Genomic DNA, 22,107 nt, shown 5'->3' with positions numbered 1-22,107 from the left:
TATCACTCTGCTTCCTTCTGCTTCCCTTTTTGTTCTCCACTGCCATTTACAGTTATATGCACCAACAAGCTCTTGAGCTAGCCATGTGCAAAATGTTCCTCGGTCACAATAACAGGACCGTGAGATAGTCCGGACTGAAGTGACATCATCCCCAGAGGCCGCACACTTTATGAATGTGATCCATCACCATCATCTCTCTCTCTTCCCAACCAGGTCCCCTTTGTTTTTGGTGGAAGCGATGAGTCACAGACCGTTCTCAACAGTCCTCTGATGAAGTCATCTAACTCACTTTCACCGCTGCTCTCCTGGCCACTTGCAATGGCTCAGAGAAACCATGTGACTGTGAGAGAAAGCCACGTTGGAACCTGCAACCTCTCTCTGTCCAATCATGGATCCGACGTCTAATTGTGGCGTCGTTCTTGCCTCTGTCGACGTCTCCGGGATTAGCTCTGGGCTCTCTGGGTCAGCAGGGATGCACCGATAAACTCAGATTGCATTTCATTTCTCCTGGCGTGATCAACAGAGGAAGAAAACAATCTGAACAGCGGCTGTTCACCCGTGACACAGCCCAGTGATGGTGGACAAGAGCAGATGCTCGCAAAACTGTAGCGTCTGTCAAGTTAATGCTAATTTGTTTGCACAAAAACACCACATAGACCTTTTGTTGGCTGCAGCGATATTTGTTGACAACCTCTCTGCATGAAGGCTGACATCATGAAGCCCCCCCCCACCCCACCTTGTCCATAGATACAAGTCTTTCAACCCCGGTCCTGTTGTATCCAATGGAAATAAGAATCAGCGTGTCGTATCCGGGCAACAAGTTTGTTGCCAGGTGACAGATGCAGAGGTCCTGAGGCCAGAGACTGCGTGAAACAGTTTCACATTAATAAGGCAGGACATCGGTCACCTCCTGCAACTCAACGCATTTCTTTGATAGCCCTGCTTTGATCGCCTTTACCACCGAAGCAAACAATACAGTTCTGTTTGCCATCATATCAACTGTAAACTGTCGGCGTCTTCAGTGGTAACATATGCAATAAACCCTGCACACGAGCGGATGAAGTGAGAGTAAAACTCAATTGCAGGAAGCTGATCTCCGCACCTTTCACACGCCTTAATCAGCCTGCCTAATTGCCGCATGAAATCGTGATGTACACAGTGACGGCTTATCAGAAAGGATATATCCGCGAGCAAATATGAAAACAGCCATAAGTGGTGGGATTATCAAACGTGTTTCTGCCAGAAAGCCGGGCCTTTCATGTGGCAGCCATGAGCAGAGATAATGATCATTTCCGAGGCGCTTCAGCTGACAAATCCACTGCCACCATTAAGGGTTTTCTCTCTCCCCTGGAGCTGTGTGGGGTGACTGTAGTCTTTTATTTTGATTTAGTTGCAGCTGCTCTAGTTGGGGGGAATTTGTTTACTGAGGTCTGTTAAGCACAAGTAAAAACTCTTTGATTTGCAAGGCAAATATTGGATGGTAAACAGTATGCCCGTTTACGGTTCCCGTTGTGCGTGGAACATTAAAGCTGCACTAATCAAATGTTGTGACTGACAAAGGATCATATAACTGTGTAATGTGAGGGCTGTACCTGGTAGTGATGAAACACCAGAGAACTATCACTTGTTTCTGTGGTCGCCCTCAAACTCTGTGGAGCTTTTTAGCCTCTTTTAGCTCATTGTTTTAGTTTTAATGCACACAAACTGCTTTCGATGAACCTGTTTTAGGAAGCATCAGACGGCTGATGTTTGTTCAGCAGAAAAACAAGTTCAAATGACCCCAGTGTAAACTGGCTGCCCAGCATCAAACAAGAGAAAGACAAATTGAGCTACTAGCTGGCGAAGAAGAAGGAACATTTAGCAGCCAGAGTCTCGGACACTTTTCTCAGGGGATGCTTGAGATGAAAACTGACCTAAAGGGAGAGTGAAAATTGGACTTGCATTCATCAAGTGACTAGAAACAGGACTCTAAATGAAAGGCAATGAGGCTCTTGTGCTTGCTGGACGTGTACATAGGCCACTGTCTGCTTTGCGGTAACAAATGTATGAGGTGATAATACGTCAGATGTGTTTACAGCTTGTTCCTCTGCCAAAAAATCAGTTGCTGCAGCTTTAAATAATAAATTATTCCTAATGATTTACAGCAAGATATAAGTTAAGAACCACGTAGTTTGGCACTAATTATAGCTAAGCTAGAGACTGTGTTTAAATGGTACTCTTCCAGGTGTTTAATTCCAAGCTAACACTAAATTAGCATAACCTACTGTGGAGTGTTTTAGTCTGTGGACCGCAAAGAGTTAGCAAAAATCTGCAATTTGTCTACAGGTATTTATTCAACATACATGAAGAACAAAGTTTCCAATGCCAGATCAATGATATAGAAATGTTTACCTTTGTTTAAATGAATGAAATCCAAGCAACTTATAAATTTAGCCCAGTTAACTTAACAATAACTGTGAAGCCTCCATCTGACCCAGAACGCTGCGGCACGAGTACTGACAGGAACTAGGAGAAGAGATCACATTGTTAGCTTCTCTGCATTGGCTCCCTGTAAAATCCAGAATAGAATTCAAAATCCTCCTCCTCACCTACAAAGCCCTTAATGGTCAGACACCATCATATCTGAAAGAGCTCAATTAATCCCAACAAAACACTTTGCTGTCAAAATGCAGGCTTCAGAAAGATGGAGACAATAGGCAAGACTGTGCAGATCTGCCACGCTAGTGGTCTAACGCAGCTGATTAGTGGGACTGTCACTGTACCAAAACCACGCTCCATTAGGAACTGATGCATTTGAGATGTGGAGGGGCAGATAAATCAGGGTCAGTCACAAACTGATGAATGAACCCACCTAACTGTATACATGACAAGCCTCATGAGTTACTTCAGGCCCGTTTTTGACTTGCACACCAGTTTACCTTCATTGTTAAAGGGTTGGTTCACCCGCATTACAAAAATCAAAACAAAAAACAAACTTCTAGCCACGAGTTGTGTTCTGCAAATTCTCCTTCTAGAATCACTGCCCCACTCACTCTTGATAATCCACAAAACAGTCAACAGTCGTCCTAGGGACCTTGTTTGGTCTGTGGACCACGCAGAGTGACCAGGACATTGTGGCCGATACCTACACCTTTTTGTATTGTGTTCTTTTGTTTCCTCGTATGGGATCAGTACTTAATCTTGTCCCAAACACAAGGTTCTCAGTCCTTGTGGGAAACAGTGTGTCTGCCATCTGGTGGGCAAACTTGTGCACTACAATACCTGTTCAAGCTACTGTATTTTGTCCCCAGTTTTCTGACTTGATACTATTTATAAAAACAGATTTGTTATCATCTAGTGCATAAGGTGGGCTATCAGGGACTGAATCCATATCACGATGCTAAAACGTAATCTTAAATATTATTTTCTTGTGAGGAGGAACTTTCTAAATAATTTTACCCAAGTCACCTTTATTTATATTCCAGAATCAGTTAAACAAGTGAATATAACAACTCAAGACCTCATTATCTCAAAATGAAAATTATAGAAAAGAGATTATATTTGAAAATCAACAACATATATGCTGCAACAACTGCAACTCAGATACATTTTTGATCATTTAGAATTTGATTTAGGACAACATTTGCATCACATATCAAACTAACTCTGTTTACATGTGCAGGAATCTGTAAATTCACGCTGTACTGAACAAAAACAATATTTTAAGATTCGCTTTTATTGCTAAGGTAAAAAAAAAAAAAAAAAGGACACTCGGGTGTGATTCTGTAACCAACAGTTATACAGTGCTTCCAATGTTTCATTTTAACTTAGTCCAAATCATCCTTTTTCAGACCTCTCAGAGTTCAAACAGCAGGCAGCCCTCAGAAGACCTCCAGGTCTGCAGAGTTGTAGACCACTGCTGTCTCCTCAGTCCCCACAGCAGCTTCCTCCTGACCCTCCTCTTCTGCAGCCTCCTCCAACGACTCCAGGGCCTCATTGGTGTCACTGGCGAAAGTCTCCCTGGAGACGTCGTCGTGCTCCTGTAAGTTCAGTGTGCCGATGGCCTGCTTCATCTTCTTGGCCACCATGTGCCGCCTCCTCTTCTGAGCAGCTTTCTTGCTCTTGTACTCTTTGTGTTGTTCCTCCAAGAATATCTGTCGGATCTGGGCCTTGGTGATGCTGGGTGTGCTCTTCAGCAGGTTGAGGTACACTCCGCCAGGTGTCCGTCGCCTGCTGCCGTCCATGGTGTACACGCCGCCGCTTTCCTCCAGTGTGGCAGTCTCTCCGAGCAGTTCTATGGCTTTTTTCTTTCCGACGACTTGCACCACACGCTCTATCAGGTCTTTTTTAGGCTCTTGCAGCCTGTGTGCTATCTCGTCTGCCACTTTATCCTCTGGGTCATCCTCTGTGATCTCGAACCGGCCTTTGATGTCCATCTCAGCTCTGGGGCCCAGTCTCTCTTTAGCTGGCCTCTTCCTCTTTGCATCCCCTCCCGCCCTTTCGTGTGACCCCCGGCCCTTCATGTACTCCTCCAGCTGGGTGTCCAGCATGCTCACTTCTCCTCCCTCCTTCGACAGGCTCTCCATCTCCCTATCCTTCTCTATTATCTTACGGGCCAGGACAAAGTTGTAAGTCTCCACATTTCTGCTGGACATGCTAACTTCCCCTTCCATGCCAAATATACCAAGCTCTGCAGCTATGGCATCCTGGCACTGCTCCTGGACCACGGAGCCCCAAATGTTGTTCACCTTGCGGCCTCCCGGCGCGCTGGGGGCGGCCAGGCGGGTCGGTCCCGGCCGGGCCGTGCAGGCAGGCGGCTGGGGAGCGTTGGACACTTTCTGGCGCTTCCGGCGCCAAACGGCAGCCTCCTCGTCCGACGAATCCAGGTCGCTGTCGCTGGACTCCACCGTCCTACTGGTGCTGCGGTAAGCGGTGGCGGGGGGCTCCGCTGCGACTCTGTTCTGGAAGGACTGGCCGCCGAAAGCTGGAAGAGCCTGGGGTCCCCCTTGCGCCGCTGCTCCGGTTCCCATCTCGGTATCCGAGCTGGACCCGGAGATCTCCCCATCTTCCAGATCACCGTCCATTAGATCTCCGCCATCCGCCATTTCTAGTCTGGAAGCCACACCAAAGACAACGGCTGCTGACTGCTGCTTTAACGCATCAGCTACAGTCAAGGCCACTAATTAGCTCTAACGGCTAACTCTGCACCATTAGTGGCTAAAGCTACCGCAGAACTTAAAGTTAAACCTGGCGCAAAGAATTCAAACAGCTCTGGGTTCCGACAGAAACCCCGTCCGTGGTCGAACACAGCGGCGGACTCTGCCCAGCGTGAACTAGTATTTTAGTCTGGCTTGGCTTGGCTTGGCTTGGCTTGGCTTAGCTCGTCCACTCGCAGCGAAAAGCGACGACGAGCCTGTCAATCTACAGGCAAACTTGAAAGACGCTCTGAAGAAAATTCGCGCTAGGCTAAAGTCCCACTTCCGCCTCCCAACTGTCACACCCTTTCAAAATAAACGGGAGGACGGGGACGGGGGGGAAGAAGAAAACGAACAGAAAAGGTGTTGAAATTGTTGCTTTCTCTGCGCGGCAACGAGCAGACACCAGTGTTTGCAAGTAAAGATTATTTAATATTATCAAAAACACATATCTTGACTGCGACTGAGACTACCAATTAACCACGAGTCATTTAATCATCATAGCGTGCAAATGTAAAAATACTTTTTCAGATTTAAATATCAAATCTAGTCATTTTGAAATGAAGCTAAATGGAATGTTTTTCATTCTGATGCATTTTGTGGGGGCTATGATCAGCAGAAAAGAAACTGTATTTCCGTTTTCATACCGTCATAATCGACGTTAACACAAACAGCTTGTAATGCAGCGTTTTTATGAGCATGTAGAGTTGTGAGAATAGAAGAAAATGGGCGAATTGCGCGGAATGATGAATGCTTATTGTAAGATGTAGATGTACCTCTTTTTTTTTTAATTAGTCCCAGAAAAATCGTGATACAAACAAAAGTTATACTCGGAAAATAAAAATCTGAAATACTGGTGGACGAAACAGACCTAAATCGTCTCAAAAAGTCTCGAGGTCTTTAGGGTTTTTATTCCCAAAAATCATTTTGCCATTCACGGCGGATGTCGCGTACTGGTTGCGTCAACGAAGACGGCACTTGCGCAGTGTGACGGATAAACAACATGGCGGGGTCCTTACAGTGTCTCACGTCTGCTGGGAGATATCTCCTACGAAGACATTTACTGAAGACAAATTCCTTGAGCAGGGTAAGAGGAACGTGTTAACATTCGGGTTTTGGATTTAACGGCAGCTCCGTGACAGCTGTCAATGTACAGCGTAACGACGGGAAACCTCCCGGCGTGGCCTGCCAGGCTAAGTGTTTGCTGTAAAGTTAGCTAACAGCTGCGACACGCGTAGCTATTCCGAGGTGCATTCTCAAAGTAACGTTTGAGGTTTGGCCTGTGCGATGCTGTAAAACCACCGGCGACACAGTTGAACCAACACCTGCCGGCGGGTGAGAGGTAGCAGCTGACGCCGGCGTCCAAAATGTGATGTGTCACCGTGACTTAACTCCCGTCTCCGCTCCACCTGCAGCTCTCAGCTGGTCCTCGCAGACTCTTGGCAACCCAGGCTGCTCACCAGGTGGCCCTCAACGTTCCCGAGACCAAGGTGACCACCTTAGAGAACGGACTCCGGGTGGCCTCGGAGGATGCCGGGCTCACCACTTGCACAGTGAGTTAGAGGTTGGCTCCCACGAAGGCAAACACGCCGGGGAGGCGCTGGCTGTCTGTTTGGTCCAGCTAAAGGAAATCGGATTGCTGTGAGGGACTGGTGTTCAGTGTGAAAAGCCATGTTGGGATAATCAGGACGGCTTTTATTCTTTAAGCCACATGTTGTTTTAAAAAGCTATTACACTTACACAGAAAAGTACGTTTAAAACCCTGTCCGCCCCAAAAGTATTTCCATCCTCAAATAGTGAACTGCAAATCATTATTATTATCCTGACAATTACATATTTTTTATCTGAAAATGTTGGCAACTGCAACACTTTCCAGAAAATTGTTTAAGTTAAAATACTCAGGGACTCATGTAAAGTGCTTTGCAAAAGTTTTGGGCACTAAAAGTAAAGTGAGGATTCTTTCATGAAGAAAGCCATCAGTAGTTTTATTTATCAGTTAACTTCAGCCAAAGTGCAGTAAACAGGGCGGAAACCTAAATCAGATCAGTATTTGCTCTGACCCTCATTTGCCTCTAAACCAGTTCTCCTCAGTGCACCTGCACAGAGCTTTTCAGGTACTCAGCAGGTTGGTTGTTCCAAGCTTGTTGGAGAACCTGACACGGTTCTTCAGTGGATTTAGTCTTTCTCTTCATGAAATCTGAGACTGACTCTGTGATGCTGAGATCAGGGCTCTGTGGGGGCCAGACCATCTGCTGCAGGACTCCTTGTTCTTCTGGTCTCTGAAGACAGTTCTTTATGACTCCGGCTGTGTGTTTGGACTGGTTGTCCCACTGCAGGATGAATCTGGGACCAATCAAACGCCTCCTGATGTTATTGCATGATGGTTAAAAATCTAAATTTCTAAAGTGCATAAAGTTCCCAGTACTGTGTGTATTCTCTGGGTTTGCAGTCAATCAATTAAAACAGGCAACAAAATACTCTTAAATCTTATCCTATGCCATATAGATTTTTACAATTATTATTAATGCCTTGTAGAAGTTGTAAGAAACAGCTGTATTTTAAAGACTGTTGGTTCTGCTCTAATGTATTATTAAACTCGTCTGTGTTGATTTGCAGGTGTCCGCAATGTAAAAATCATTGAACTGATTTAGAGGAGAGTCTCATTCCGCCTAAATGAGATGGTCCAATTTAGGGGATTAATTCAGTGCCTAAAACATCAACTTCCAGAGTTTAGCTCCACCAATACATAGGGAAGCAGCAGACAGCGGATGGATCTAATCTGTGATTATTAATTCCTGACTTCCTCCAGGTGGGCCTCTGGATAGACGCCGGCAGTCGCTACGAGAACGAGAGAAATAATGGCACGGCACATTTCCTGGAGCACATGGCATTCAAGGTGAGATGGTAACAGTGCAGCAATATTTTTACTACTGTTAAATGCACGTAGCTGTTTGTTTCTTATTTACATTATATGCAACAATTATAAAGAAAACAGTTTACGGTAGTTTTTAGTCAATTCAAAAAACACATTAGCAACAGGCTTGTAGATACTGGCACATAGACACGGTGGAATTCTTCAGGTTGAGATGATGCAAAAATAATCACATAACTGCAATATTCATGACTTCAAAAATGAACTCACGCGTATTGTCTTTAATCATGCACAACATATTACAAGGTTTGTTCGCCTGTGTGTTCTGTGTATGTCAGGGCACCAGGAAACGGTCCCAGCTGGATCTGGAGCTGGAGATTGAGAACATGGGGGCTCACCTGAACGCCTACACGTCCCGGGAGCAAACTGTGTATTACGCCAAAGCGTTCTCTAAGGATCTTCCACGAGGTAGAGTACAGCGGGCCGGAGGAGCTGAATGCCAGAGTGAGATTAAGGCCTTACTGTGATGTCGAGATGTCAACGATGACGGTTACATTACTGATGAAGACAGTCGCATCCAAAAAGTATCCGTTCTCTGCAAATCGTTGCAAGGTTGAGGGCCTCCTCCTGGATTCACCATGCATGGATATCCAACAATCATGTTGCCATTGTAGATGAGGCAGCGAGACCAACTTCTACACAAATATACTTAACCTGATAGGTCCCCCAATGGACCAGAATGCAGTGCAGTCACAAAACATGTCGGGCTTTCAGTAAAAGTGAGGTTCCCCCAAGTCCTGGAGAAATCATTAGAAAAAAATTTAAAGGCTCTCACTCATATCACCCCAAGAAAATTCAGACTTATCCTCTGGGGGTTGTCAAAAGGCATTCTGGGAAATGTAGGAAATCACAGACCGAGCTTGATGAATGTTAAGTAAACCAAAAAGTAAATAACAACACATTACATCATGAATGCACTGAACATCACACACAGATATGTTTGAATAATGACCCAAAAAAAAAAAAAAGAAAAAAGGTTTGATCTATCCAATGACTTTTTTTCCTGTTTCTGCCTCCCCAGCTGTGGAGATCCTTGCTGACATCATCCAGAACAGTACGCTTGGCGAGGCCGAGATTGAGAGGGAGCGAGGGGTCATCCTCAGAGAGATGCAGGAAGTGGAGACCAATCTGCAGGAAGTGGTCTTTGACTACCTGCATGCTACAGCGTACAAGTCCACGGCGCTAGGCAGGACCATCCTGGGCCCCACCGAGAACATCAAGTAAGACTGCGCTCTCATTTTTAAGGCACAACTGCTCTAGTTTGTGCCGATGAAGTCTGGCTCTTCTGCCGCAAACCTGCGTAAGAAATGCTGCCGCGTAAACCTTTCTGTCCTGCTTTGAGTGAGATGTGTGTTTGCTTGTGATGCAGGACCATCAACAGAGGAGACCTGGTTGAGTACATCACCACTCACTACAAAGGCCCCAGAATAGTGCTGGCTGCTGCTGGAGGTCAGAGCCGTTTATCTCCTCACTTTAGGTCAATATAGGTTTTGATGCCTTGGTTTGATATGAAGCTATAACACGACAAGAATGAGGCAAACGGAGAAGACAGAAACCTCGGTCTCGGCGTGATTTTTTTTAAATGTATTTATTGATTTATCTATCTAATGGAAGGAAGTTGACAATGCCGTTGATCTGTATTTGACCAGGAGTTTCACATGATGAGCTCATCGATTTGGCCAAGTATCACTTTGGAAAACTTCCAGGCAGATATCAAGGCGAAGCCCCGGCGCTTCCTCCCTGCCTCTTCACAGGAAGTGAGGTAGGGTTAGGTCTTAGGGCCGACACCACACATTGTTATTGGGTTTCTAGGCTTCTGGGTTCCCTTTTTTAGTTGACTTGAATTTGGACATGTAAAATGTTTTTCAGTATTTTGAAAAGTTAAAGTTATTATTTATTATCATTGTCACACATTAAAGAAAAAAGACGCGAATTGACGACTGGAAAGCACAGTCTTGAACTAATGAGTGTAATAACTGCACCGGTGACTGCGTCCCGCTGTTGCTTCAGATCCGTGTGCGCGATGACAAGATGCCGCTGGCTCATATCGCCATCGCCGTGGAGGCAGTTGGATGGTCTCACCCTGACACCATCCCCCTCATGGTGGCAAACACGCTCATCGGAAACTGGGACCGCTCCTTCGGTGGAGGCGTGGTGAGTGTTGGTCAGGTTGACTGGCACAAAGCCAATCAAGTCCAGTTTAACTTTCAGTTTCGATTTCTTGACTGTGCTCCTCTGTATTCTTGATTTTATGTTGAGTTGACGAAATAGTTACTCGTACTGACTGAATGGTTTTGAGATGGTGAAATGAGAAACCGTTTTCATCTGATGACAACATCGTTTTCTCATGATTGGGAGCAACATCTCATTTTGACTCAGATTGTGTCCGGCTGTGTGTTTTGTGCTGGGGGGTTGTTCCAGGTTGGTTACTTCTGCTGTGGCACGTGAACTATCTCCCAGTCCTGCTGGTTTGGTTTACATCACGCTTTACTGTAAATTCTGCCACATACACCGGTTCTTCATTTTCCCCTTAAAAAGCAAACAGAATATTTCTCATAGTGTATTTTTAAACAGACACAGCAGTCTGTATGTCATAATGAAGTACAGCACACACAGCCCAGGTCCGGCTTCGGTCTTCTTACGTCCCTGTCGGGTTGTGTCCTTTGTGAACCCAGAATCTCTCCAGTAAGCTGGCTCAGATGGCCTGTCAGGGGAACCTGTGCCACAGCTTCCAGTCCTTCAACACTTGCTACACGGACACGGGCCTGTGGGGGCTCTACATGGTGTGTGAGCCCGGCACCATCAATGACATGATGCGCTTCACTCAGGCGGAATGGTAAGCCCGCTCGCACACACACACAAACACACACGGGAAGGACAGTCGGATACGCTGCGGAGAGGCTTCGGACCTCAAATGCTGAGTTTGTTGAGCTCTAAGTGTAAAACATAAGATGATAACTGCTCCACGTTTGATGAAATGCTCTGGGATGAGGAATCTCGTTGCTCCCCGTCAGGATGTCTCTCTGTACGAGCGTGACGGAGAGCGAGGTGGCTCGGGCAAAGAATCTGCTCAAGACCAACATGCTCCTGCATCTGGACGGTAAGCCGAGGTCAGGTCAGTCGGCACTGATGATCGGAGAAGCGCGGCGTCTCGTGGTTTGTGATGTCGGCTCATTTTCTCCCTCCAGGATCCACCCCCATCTGTGAGGACATTGGCAGACAGATGTTGTGCTACAGCCGCAGGATCCCTCTGCATGAGCTGGAGGCCAGAATTGATGTGAGCGGACAGTTTTGTTGACTCCAGGTTAAATATCAAACATCACCCTCTAAAGGGCTCTCCCGCTTGAATCCATTTTCAAAGCTTTTCGATGACTCCCAGTGTCATATTTGGTATGAAATTCAAGCACAATTCGACACCAGTCAAAATGATACACCATAGAGGTCTAATTTTTGAACTCCCGCTATTGTCGACAGAAAAGTCCAGGCAGATGAGGAATATAGCTGAACTTACATGGAGGCCACTCATTTAAGAGGCTTACAAAGGGAAGGTTTGCGACACAGGACCCTGGGAGATCAAGCCCAAACAATAAACTCATCCCAAAGTTAAATTAAAGTGCCTTTCTGCCCGTGAGTGGTATCCCACTGGTATACAGCTCAGAGTAATCCTCCCCGCCAACATCCTGTTCCAGTGGTAAATACATCAAATGCTGTGTCGTGGGCCTTTAATGTTCTGATTGGCTCCACTTGGCTGCAGTGTCTTTCGTTTCATGTTTTGTTTTCTTTCCCCCTCAATAGGCCATTGATGCTAAGACCATTAAGGATGTGTGCACCAAATACATCTTCAACAAGGCTCCTGCCATTGCGGCCGTTGGTATGTCGCTGTTTGTTCTTTAGAGTAACGTGCATTAGTATAAACTGTTCAGGTCTGAGTATGTAGCGGATGACCGTCCCTGAAGTCTGTTCTGTTTAAGAGAGAGCTTAAATTTGACTGTCTCATCTTCTGTGGAGTAAATGTCATGCCAGGGATCATAACTGTACACAGCGGTGGAAGAAGTATTAGTATCAATAGAGCAAAGTAGAACTGCTCCATTACAAGTATCCTTCTGACTCATCGATTATGATATCTGACGTCACTAGAGGATTAATCCTGAGGCATCAGGGTGCAGCAGCATGTTACTGTTGGAGCTGGTCTGAACCCCTTCATATCCAGTTTTATAAAACAGGGACACCAGCTAAATCTGGGGGGTCGTCAGGTGATTCATGGGAGACGAAAGGAGAAGAAACACAAACCTGTTTTCAGTTTTTGGGCTTTTTCTCTCATGAGATATTGGATCATTTGAACATTTGTTGAAATGAAACCATGTGAGACGTTTAGAGGGGGAAAGATCACAGTTCTGTGAAGCTGTTAACAACTCAGACATCTGATATGTGACCCCGACTACACTCTGCCGTTTGTAAGACGCTTAAAACTACTGGTTTCATCTTTAACTATGTGTTGTATTATAAAAGCTTGTCACATTATCCATTGTGTAAAATCGTCAGCTTAAAAGTAACTAAAGCAGTCAGATAAATGTATTGGAGTAGAAGCGTTAAGTACCTCAATTGTACTTGAGTAAATGTATTTAGTTACTTTCCAGCGCTGTGTCATTTCACGTCTCAGGGACAAGACGCCCTGCTGACGCTTTGACACAGGTGTGTTTCATATCATTGAGAGATCTCTTCTGCTACACAACAAGCAGAGAACTTAAACATTTGGACACGGCCAAGCTCAGGTTCACCTAAAGCAGCAGCCACGGGATTTTTACAGTACATGTGGGTTGGTTAGTTGAACACCAACATGGATGGTATAATGTTTGGAGTTGCTGTGAACGGATTTAAAGGAAAACATTGCTTTTCCTTATTGTAGGTCTAGGCTTCATTTCTGTCAGTCAGAATAAAGTCACACAAGGCGGCGACACAAGTTGTAAACAAGTAAACACTCTGACAGACTTTAGATGGAAAACCGAGCGTCCACCTTCACGGTAGGTTAAACACTGCGATGCATGTGTGTAGCCCGATTGTCTGAGCGCTCTGGTGAGATGTTATTGACGACCAGAGCTACGACGCTAAAGTGCATGTTTTATCCGTTTTTGGCTCAGGTCCGATTGAACAGCTGCCAGACTACGACCAGATCCGCAGTGGAATGTTCTGGATGAGAACCTGAGGACAGATGACCTTTGAACTGGACAGCACACGAACAGAAACACGCTATTTAAGTCTTCGTCTGAAGTATTTTTTTCCTCCTTTAATTTTTTTTATTATAAAATAAAGACCAACACAATAATGTTAAAATAACACAGATACTATTGTCTTTTGTGGTTCTTGTCATTTTTTACTCTTGGCCGCCACTTGCTCCTGAGCAGCTTTCTTGGCTTTAACCATCTCCACCAGCTCCTGTCAGAGAAACGGGGAAGAATGTTACGGCACCGGCACCGTACAACTCTACTGTGTTGTGTGTGTTACAGAGAGAGAGATCCAGCTATAATTGAATCCACCCTCATTGGAAACAACAGTTCCACAGCAACAAAGCACATGACCATAAAGTTGATTCTACAAAAACTGAACACCATGAGCCTTAAAAAAATCTTACAAGGCTGTTGTATTAGACTGTAAAATGAAGTTTAGCTGGGTGTACCTAGTGAACTGGCAGCCGATAAACAGCACATCCTCTCACCTTGTACCTCTTCATACAGTCTTTCTTGCTCCGTCCAGGGACGGCGGCAGCGATCTTCTCCCACCGCTCGGGTGTGCTGACTGGGTAGGTCTTCAGGGCTTGTTCCAGAAGTTTCTGTTCCTCTGTGGTCCAGGGCGCAGCGTTGCCATCGCTACCAGAGGCTGAGGGAAGAAACAGTCACACAGCTCCTCTCAGTACCCGACGGACACTGATCAGCCTCTGAATGTAGCATTTCATCAACCACCTAAACTGCACCTGTTAGTACTTGTCTTTCAGTAGCAAACCATCAACGATAAGCTCCTACATCGACTTGGACTCTGCAGACACGGATACTATCGTGGAGTGTTACCATGTTGCTACGAGCTCTTCCCCACTACAGGTGATTAAATGACACGTCATGCCGTAGGACAGTTACCTACAACAAAGGGCAGTATCTGTTTGGCTAGATTCCCTGCAATTTGCTGCAGGTACAAAAGTTACCTACTGAGGACCGAGGGTCAATCTGCTGATGGCTGCCGATTCTGCATGGTGGTTATCAGGATGCACACAAAGTACCTGAGATTTTGGATTATTTCCCCCTCAATGATTCCCTGAGCAATCTCGGTCCGTCCGTTGTACGAGACAATGACGGGAAAACGCCACGAGAGGAAGTCCTTGTTCCACCTGGGATTCAAACTGTGGCACAACACCTGCGACGCCTGACACCTGTTGCGACTTATTATTTACCCCCTCTGGTGTGTTTCCGGCCCGTTCATCGCACGTTCACGCGGACGGGAAGCACTCACCGTCAAACCTCTCTGAGGGCACGGCGTTATCTATGGAGGGCGCCACTGAAGTGTGTTCCTTCCTGAACTTCTCAAAGGCCTTTTTGTTGATTTCATCTTTCTGTACTGGATCTGAGGGGACGACAGTAACAGCTCTCGTCAACACTTTAGCTTATTGAAGTAAATTTACATCATCAAAATCGGTAGAGAACGTGGCAAATCGTGTGCCAGAGCAGATCTCAAAAGAATGAAAAGGTACGCAAATGAGTAGAATGTGTGACTTTTTTTATACTAACTTTTACTAATAATTCTGAAATTTTTCAGGTATTGAAAAGAAACAAAAAACTTGTATTTTATTTTTGTATTTGTAGATCCTGCGCTCTTAATCAGGATCAATAAGCAGCGGCGTATTAAAGAAAATATTCCCTAACTCGACTTTGGCCATGTTCAGTTAAACAATCCCTATCAATGAATAGCAAACCGTGTGTGGCCCTGAAGATGGTCTGCGGCGGGCTGTGGGAGTCTTGGTGGCTTCGTCTCTAAACTCACCCAGTCGTTGTAGATTCTTGGCTTTGTTGATGACGTCTTTGGCTGTCCTCTTCATGCCGCTGGTGGAGTGCAGGTTCATATAGTTGGCAATAACTTCCCATCTGCAAGACACAAGATTGTATTTTATTAGCATCAATTCCGAATACACGGCTGCATGATTAATTGCCGTAAAAAATAATCTCTTTGTACGCGACAACACTTGGGCTGTTTCCGAACCGGCAGAAAGAGCTATTGCATCGCACCAAGTGCATCTCAATTTCCCCTCAAGTTAGTCCATGAAACATCATCACAGGACAAATGAGAGCAATGGAAGCAGCTCTATTAAACGACAGAGAGCAGGGGGATGTCACAGTCAAAGAGGTTTTAAAGAAACAAAAAGGGGCAAGCACAGGAGTGTGAATGAAGAAGATCCCGGTGGCGGTTAGGAGAAAATAAGCTGGAGCAACCCCGGCTACGTGCATTTCCTCTGTCCTCTATTCTGCCCTGCATCACTAGCTGTCTACCTGGCGTTGGTTCCAGCAGGGAACAGGTTGACCGCCTTGATGAGCAGCTGGAGGTCGTCCTCGTTCCAGCCCTTCCCCCCGGCTCCTCCTCCTCCGCTGGCCTGCTCGGCACTGCGAGCCGCCTGCCTCGCCTGGACCTCGGCCTCCCTCTCCCGCTGCAGCTGGGCGTTCACCTCCTGCACCTGAGGAAACAAACACCAACGCGTTCGTGCGCTTGTGAGGACCGCATACCTTGACGTGGGTCCGCATCATCCTGGAGGTGGCGATCATTCCTGTGGCTTTATTTTATTTACCTGCTTCTCCACAGCTGCCTTGCTGTCTTCTTTTGAGCCCGAGGCCAGGATTTCATTCAGGGACTGCAGACTGGAAAAATGACTGTTAAACATCTCCTCGGGCTGTAAGGATCTTAGCTATCAAAATGCGTCCGGGGGGTGATCCCGCAGTTGACTGTACCTTATCAGCTCCAGCCTGTCACAGAGCTTCTCCACTTCCTCCATCATTTTCACACTGTCAGCTTCATTGTCGGCAAAGTAGTTCCAGTTCTGTGAGTGAGCAAATAGTGCAGACAGAAAACAATATTAACTGAAGCAGATCCCAGATCCCGAGAAACTCTCCCAGAAATGCTTCAGGTTTGAGTGTTTCCATGAAAGTGAACCTTGCAGGTGGTCCTGAGTTTCTGTCTCTCCTTCTTGATGGCCTTCTTCTGGATCTCCTTCTCTTTCTTTGCCTGCTGGGCCACCTGTTTTGCTTCCTCCTCCTCCTTCTCCTTCGCCAGACGAGCCGCCTCCAGCTCCGCCTGCCGGGCCTGTCGAACACACAGAGAAGTGACCGATGAACATTTTACCAAAGCGATGACGTCATTTCAAAAGCAAACTCCAGAGCCGTCAAAACCTAAACCTTCGACAATCTGCGGCCTGGCATCTGCTGGCGAAGCGGTCCCGTCTTTTCAGCAACATCAGTGGCGATTTTGTTCCATTCGCGTGTCTCAGGAAGAATAGCATAGGATGTCTTTAGTGACATTTTCTATGTATTTTCCCAGTTTAAGATCCAAACCAACACTGAATGTATCCTACTGAGCCACAGAGCGGCGCTGTTTCCACAGACTATTACAACACGCCACACACAGCGTCCTGACAGGTCGGGATGACGCCTGGCGATTTATCCACTGCGGACCAAGTGAATGGGCGTGCAGTGTCGTCAGGTGCCATGCTTCCAACCTGTGTGACTGGGACTTACTCGCTCCTTCTCGTCCTGCTCTCTTTTCTTGGCTTCAGCTTTAGCCTTCTTCTCAGACTCCTTCCGGGCTTTTTCTTCTTCTTTGAATTTCTTTATTCTAGGGTCGCAGCTGTAGGCGGTATCTGCGGAGAAGCAACACAACTGATCAATCTGACTTGTTGTCGGCAGTGTGCACCATATTACAGACCATTTCCACATCGGTGCAGACTTTTACTAGGTATCTTTGGGCCTTGTGCAGCTTTGTGATATTTCATTAAAATCTCGCTCATGAAATGGTGCAGTGTGTGCTGGCTCTGAAGGACTGTACCAACTAGTGTTCGTATTCTGTTCATCTCCTCCTTCTTCCTCTGAGCTCTGGAGGCTCGATTCTGCTTCTCAATCCACCTCCTCTCATCTCGACTGCAGGAGAAAACATGTCAGTCAGGCGCTAAAAATGCAACACGCGACCTTAGGTTTGGTTTGGTTTGGTGCCCGTGATGTACGGCAGCTCACCATTCAGCCTTTTCCTTTTCCTCTTCATCCAAGTACGAGAATTCCCTCCAGGAGTCGAAGTTGTACCTTTAACAGCAGAAATAACAGATAATCGGTTTGTCTTCTCCTCGGACTTGTTTTTCCGTCTCGAATCAGCATCCCCCTGCTAGAAAGTGACCACTTACCAAAAAGAGTAAAAATTATCCACCTCTTCAAAAGACGACTCCATGGTTCCCAGCTTGGGTACGTGCTTTTTGGAAGACCATCTTGCATTTCTCTCAAAAACGGGAGAAAAGACTTGGAAAAAGTTTTCCTTGCCTTCGCTCTTTGAAGGCACCGCGTTGTCGAAGGTGGGATCTACGCTGTCGAAGGCTCTTCTCTTCACAGGATCCGACAGGATTTCTATAGCTGAGGTTCAAACAGTCACAATGACGATGTGAGTTTAGGAGACCAGAGATATTATTACTGTTGATAACAATTGGTGGCAGTATTACGTACCTTTAGTTATACAGGTAAAGTAGTCATTGTCTCCCTCTACAATCTGCTCTCCTGCAGCTTTCCTTTTGTCAGGATGGTGCTTCAACACAATCGCTTTGTCTGTGGAGAAACAGCCGAGAACGCGACCAGAATAAGTATTTACCACCAACTGGAGCGATTCATCCATAAGAGCAGGAGGTGGAAACCTACTCACGGGCAGCCTTGATCTGTTTCTGAGTGGCCTTGTACCTCAGGTGTGGGAGCCCGAGGACAGCATAGTGATCTTGATTCTGACAAACGAGCGACAGGACAAAGAGGTTAAACGAAGCTCTGCTCAAATCGACTGTACGTGAAGTCTGTCAATGGAGTAGCAATTACATGTAGGTTGTTATTGGGTTTGGTGTTAACATGAGCGTCCAGCTCTCACACAGAAATATTTGGGGGGAAAAAAAACACAACTGAACGGAGGAAAATTTGCCTGTGCCTGTGCCTGTGTGCGCGTGTACGTACATAGATAAGGCCAGGGTAGAACAACTACTCAACACCGCTAATGCTCAGCTCAGATATGATCAAAAAATACGGTCAAATCCAACACTGAAGAAGTAAAAGCTGCATGTTTCAAACATTTCCAGCAGCTGTCGCTCACTGACCAATTAGCAAATTCACACTTTTTTTCCCCATTTACCACTTTAAACGCTCTGGACTTTTTCCAAGTGTACTCATGCCACACGCATAGTTAGGTCCTTAAGTATTTGGACTTTCAGCTTTAATTCAAGGGAGGGGGGTGGGTGAGGCTGTTGCATCAACCGTTTAGGAATCACAGCCATTTTTATACGTAGTCCCTGATTTTCAGATTCTCAGAAGTAATTGGACACACCAAGATAATTATAAACATAAGGATTATTTTTAATACTTGGATGAAAATCCTTTGCAGTCAATGGCTGCCTGAAGTCTGGAACCCATGGACATCACCAAGAACTGGGTTTCCTCCCTTGAGATGCTTTGCCAGGCCTTTACTGCAGCTGCCTTCAGTTGCTGCTTGTTTGTGGGTCTTTCTGCCCTCAGTTTTGTCTTCAGTCATTGAATAACATGCTCAGTTGGGTTGAGGTCAGGTGACTAACTTGGCCATTGAAGAATTTTCCATTTCTTTGCCTTGAAAAGCTCTTGTGTTGCTTTTGAGCAGATAGTTTAGAACTATACACTTCACAATTCAACCTGCTACTTCTATCAGCAGTCACATGATGAATAAACACCAGTGACCCAGTTCCATTGGCAGCCATACATGTCCATGCCATAACACTACCTCCACCATGTTTGACAGATGATGTGGTGGCTTTGGATCATGAGCCGTTCCTTTCCTTCTCCACACTCTTCTCTTCCCACCATTCTGGTACGAGTTCATCTTGGTTTCATCTGTCCAAAGAATCTGGTCCCAGAACTGGGCAGTGTTTTTTTTTTTTTTTTAGATGTTTTCTGGCAAAGTCTAATCTGACCTTTCTGTTCTTGGGTGTTACCAGTGGTTTGCACCTAGTCGTAAACCCTCTGTCTTTACATTCATGAAGGCGTCTCCTGGTTGTAGACCTTGACAGTGATACACGTTCCTCCTCCAGAGTGATCTTGACCTTTCTAGATGTTGTTAAGGGTTTTTCTTCACCAAGGAAAGGATTCTATGATTGTCCACTTTAGTCTTCAGTCATGTCTTTCATGGTCTTCCAGTTCATTCCTTCTTTTTAAGAATGAACCACATTGTTGGTTTGGCCACTACTGAAGTTTCTGCTCTGTCTGATAGGTTAGTCTTGTCTTTTCAGCCCAATGACGGCCTCCTTCATGTGCATCGACACATTCCCATGAGCAGCTACCATATGCAATTTGAACATGTGAAATCAACTACAGACCTTTTATCTGATTAATTTAGACATGAAATAATGAGGGAACAGGCCAAACCTGGACATGACACTGTCCAGTCAATTGTCCAATTACTTTTGAGCCTCTGAAAATGAGGGACTATGTACAAAAACGGCTTTAATCGATAAACAGTTGATGCGATATTTTTGTTAAACCCTTTGATTTAGAGCTGAAAGTCTGCACTTCAATCACATCTTGATGGATCCGTTTCAGATCCATTGTGGTGGTGCACAGAGGCAAAGTTGTGAAAATTGTGTCTCTGTCCAGATACTTGTGGAGCTAACTGTATGTTGAAAGAGTTATTTGTCACTCTAATCATTCCATCTCTCCATACTGGCCATGAAGGGATCCCTTCCTACACTGGAAAAGCTGGAGGACAGTCCTCATTTTGTAAAGAAAAATAACCTCTAAATTCTAAAGCTGAAGCCAATTTGAGGCGTGTCCTGGTAGTCACACATAGCTTTACTGACAAAACATACAAAGCAACAAATTGATACTATATTTATACTGTGGACACATAAATACCAAATAACTTCATATTTAGCTGCTGCTGAACTTTAGAATGCATTTTTGCACAGAACCAGGATTTTGTCCCACTGACCCCTCGATGGAGTCTCACTGTGAAAGTGTTGCTTGACGGCCTGTATGGAGGGAATAAGCACAGCAATCGACACCTCTTTCAACCTATATAAAAAGGCCTGCGAGCGCTGTATTAAGACAGACCGGAAGAAACACGTACCTATCCTTTAACAGTTTCTTGATAGGAAAACAAATAACATGTTGGCACATTGGTATCAATACCGCAAACGGGTATCAATCCATTTCTCGCTGAGTCATAAAACAGTCGAAGGGAAAGTCAGACTCTCATTCAGCAGTCGATCATTAAAATTTTTACAAAATGAACCGATCATGACTCTACATTTGATTGGACTTGTACATTTCACACCCGTCCGTCTTCTTTTTCACCAGCGACAGGTGTCTGACTGAAAGCTTGGCTACATGTACACAGTATGTGACGTCCACCTGCACAAGAACCGCCAGTCCGGCCCTACATCCTAGACATCCTGCTTTATGTCACACATTACTCTGTCGTACGTTACACTCTCAAAGTTCTGTCCTGTGCAGGTGAAAACAACAGAGAAAAACATCCATAGAAATGTTCCCTGAATCAGTTAAACTGCTGGGTGGCATTAATGAGCAGGCGTCTGATGGCTTTTGCTCCTGAGACGTGAATCTCTGATCCTGACTAATACCTTCCAGTCTTTGGGGTCGAGTGTTCGGAGCATGGGGTACTCCTCCACCTGAAACTCCTCATCCTCCGACTCCTCGGATGACGTCTCCTCTTCCTCCAGCTCCTGGAAGGAGGCTGACGTGCTCCTGTTCCTCCTCTTCACGTAGGCCTCAAACCATCGGCCCACCGGCTCCACCTGGACCTGCACAGAGGCTGAGGGGGACAACGAGGTGAACAAAAAAAAAACCCACGCAGACTGATCCTAGTCAGGTTTGGACAGAGGTAGATAAACCTGCAGAGACATTTTACAGTTCGCAGTAAACCTGTCAATGCTCTTTGGTGGACACATTATGTAATGGAGAGAGAGAGAGAGTCTCTATATAGCTCAATTTTTTCTTTGGCATAGTGGCAGGCAGACTATGGTTTATTGTGACTTATATGCTGATGCTAACATATCAATGGCAAGCTATCAACCCTGCCAACGTAACAGTCAGGCTCCATGCAAACCACTACAAAATTTAAGACGAAGGTCACCCAGAGGAGTTGCCCTACTCCGGTGCTGTCTCTTTTTTTTTCTTCTTTTGACTCAATTCCTGTTCTACGGGGTGAAAATGGAGCCAGGTCCGACTACCAGAAGGTACAACAGGTGTTCACACATTGTGTGATAGCGAGCGCCGCCACCTACCAAGTTCCCGGCTAATGACAGGAGCTAATAAATCACTGCAGCAAGTGCCGCCACGAGTGGACAGCAGCCGGGTGACATTAGGCAACGCAGCAAAAAGCCGTTGGAATTAGAACAAACGGTCGAGAATAAAGGGACTCGTCCAAGCTTTGAATTAGCTGATAATATTAGCCGCGTCCCTGCTGTGAGCTCCTGAGCTGCATGCTACCGAGCACAGCAAGTGTTCGTATAAAACGCTGGTAGCTTGGCTAGCTACCTTCCTCTGGCCTCCCCCGTGCTTACCGGCAGCGGCTGCGAACGCAACCGTTTCGTCGCCGTCCAGCGCTTCTAACAGCATCTTCGAAAAGCGGGCTACGCGAACATTCAGGTGCTGTGACCAGCAAGTGAAAGCTTTCTAAAGTGCTCAAGTTTGTGGCCCGCTCACTGACACACCACATGGGCCTCCCTTCACGAGTGCCAATCCGAGAACG

The 22,107-nt window shown here is 45.9% G+C and overlaps 3 protein-coding genes across 3 annotated transcripts; 1 reads left to right on the top strand and 2 right to left on the bottom strand.

Annotated features, from left to right (window-relative positions):
• Positions 1-3,514: 3,514 nt before the first annotated feature.
• phax (phosphorylated adaptor for RNA export) lies at positions 3,515-5,345 on the bottom strand. The gene has a single exon (XM_040142717.1). The coding sequence runs from the start codon at positions 5,082-5,084 to the stop codon at positions 3,861-3,863; it is 1,224 nt and encodes a 407-aa protein (XP_039998651.1). The 5' UTR covers positions 5,085-5,345; the 3' UTR covers positions 3,515-3,860.
• Positions 5,346-6,068: 723 nt separating this feature from the next.
• On the top strand, positions 6,069-13,444 carry pmpcb (peptidase, mitochondrial processing subunit beta). The gene is made up of 13 exons (XM_040142692.1): positions 6,069-6,261; positions 6,590-6,727; positions 7,984-8,070; positions 8,385-8,514; positions 9,128-9,326; positions 9,476-9,555; positions 9,756-9,868; positions 10,117-10,260; positions 10,782-10,942; positions 11,121-11,206; positions 11,295-11,383; positions 11,902-11,977; positions 13,245-13,444. Exons 1-13 carry the CDS (start codon positions 6,178-6,180, stop codon positions 13,307-13,309), a joined length of 1,452 nt encoding a protein of 483 aa, XP_039998626.1. The 5' UTR covers positions 6,069-6,177; the 3' UTR covers positions 13,310-13,444.
• Positions 13,376-22,027, bottom strand: dnajc2 (DnaJ (Hsp40) homolog, subfamily C, member 2). The gene is made up of 16 exons (XM_040142680.1): positions 21,920-22,027; positions 20,978-21,168; positions 18,034-18,109; positions 17,841-17,939; positions 17,528-17,750; positions 17,364-17,429; positions 17,179-17,270; positions 16,872-16,993; positions 16,291-16,440; positions 16,089-16,177; positions 15,929-15,998; positions 15,636-15,817; positions 15,133-15,233; positions 14,605-14,715; positions 13,820-13,980; positions 13,376-13,539 (listed from the first exon to the last, which is right to left on the bottom strand). The coding sequence occupies exons 1-16, from the start codon at positions 21,972-21,974 to the stop codon at positions 13,471-13,473; spliced, it is 1,857 nt and encodes a 618-aa protein (XP_039998614.1). The 5' UTR covers positions 21,975-22,027; the 3' UTR covers positions 13,376-13,470.
• Between the last annotated feature and the right edge of the window lie 80 nt (positions 22,028-22,107).

This window comes from Xiphias gladius, chromosome 2 (assembly GCF_016859285.1).
Source record: "Xiphias gladius isolate SHS-SW01 ecotype Sanya breed wild chromosome 2, ASM1685928v1, whole genome shotgun sequence".
Lineage (NCBI taxonomy): Eukaryota > Metazoa > Chordata > Actinopteri > Istiophoriformes > Xiphiidae > Xiphias > Xiphias gladius.
The sequence above is the reverse complement of the archived record's forward strand: the minus strand, read 5'-3'. Positions and strand labels throughout refer to the sequence as shown.

What these genes read in the sequence shown, in the direction of transcription:
- phax (XM_040142717.1), bottom strand. Translation starts at nt 5,084, where the DNA reads ATGGCGGATGGCGGAGATCTAATGGACGGTGATCTGGAAGATGGGGAG.
- pmpcb (XM_040142692.1), top strand. Translation starts at nt 6,178, where the DNA reads ATGGCGGGGTCCTTACAGTGTCTCACGTCTGCTGGGAGATATCTCCTA. An exon ending in GCCTCTTCACAGGAAGTGAG is followed by an intron (nt 9,869 to 10,116) that starts GTAGGGTTAGGT and finishes CTGTTGCTTCAG; the next exon opens with ATCCGTGTGCGCGATGACAA. An exon ending in AGCTGGAGGCCAGAATTGAT is followed by an intron (nt 11,384 to 11,901) that starts GTGAGCGGACAG and finishes CCCCCTCAATAG; the next exon opens with GCCATTGATGCTAAGACCAT.
- dnajc2 (XM_040142680.1), bottom strand. Translation starts at nt 21,974, where the DNA reads ATGCTGTTAGAAGCGCTGGACGGCGACGAAACGGTTGCGTTCGCAGCC. An exon ending in TCGACCCCAAAGACTGGAAG is followed by an intron (nt 18,110 to 20,977) that starts GTATTAGTCAGG and finishes CTCGTTTGTCAG; the next exon opens with AATCAAGATCACTATGCTGT. An exon ending in AGGCAGCTGTGGAGAAGCAG is followed by an intron (nt 15,818 to 15,928) that starts GTAAATAAAATA and finishes TTGTTTCCTCAG; the next exon opens with GTGCAGGAGGTGAACGCCCA.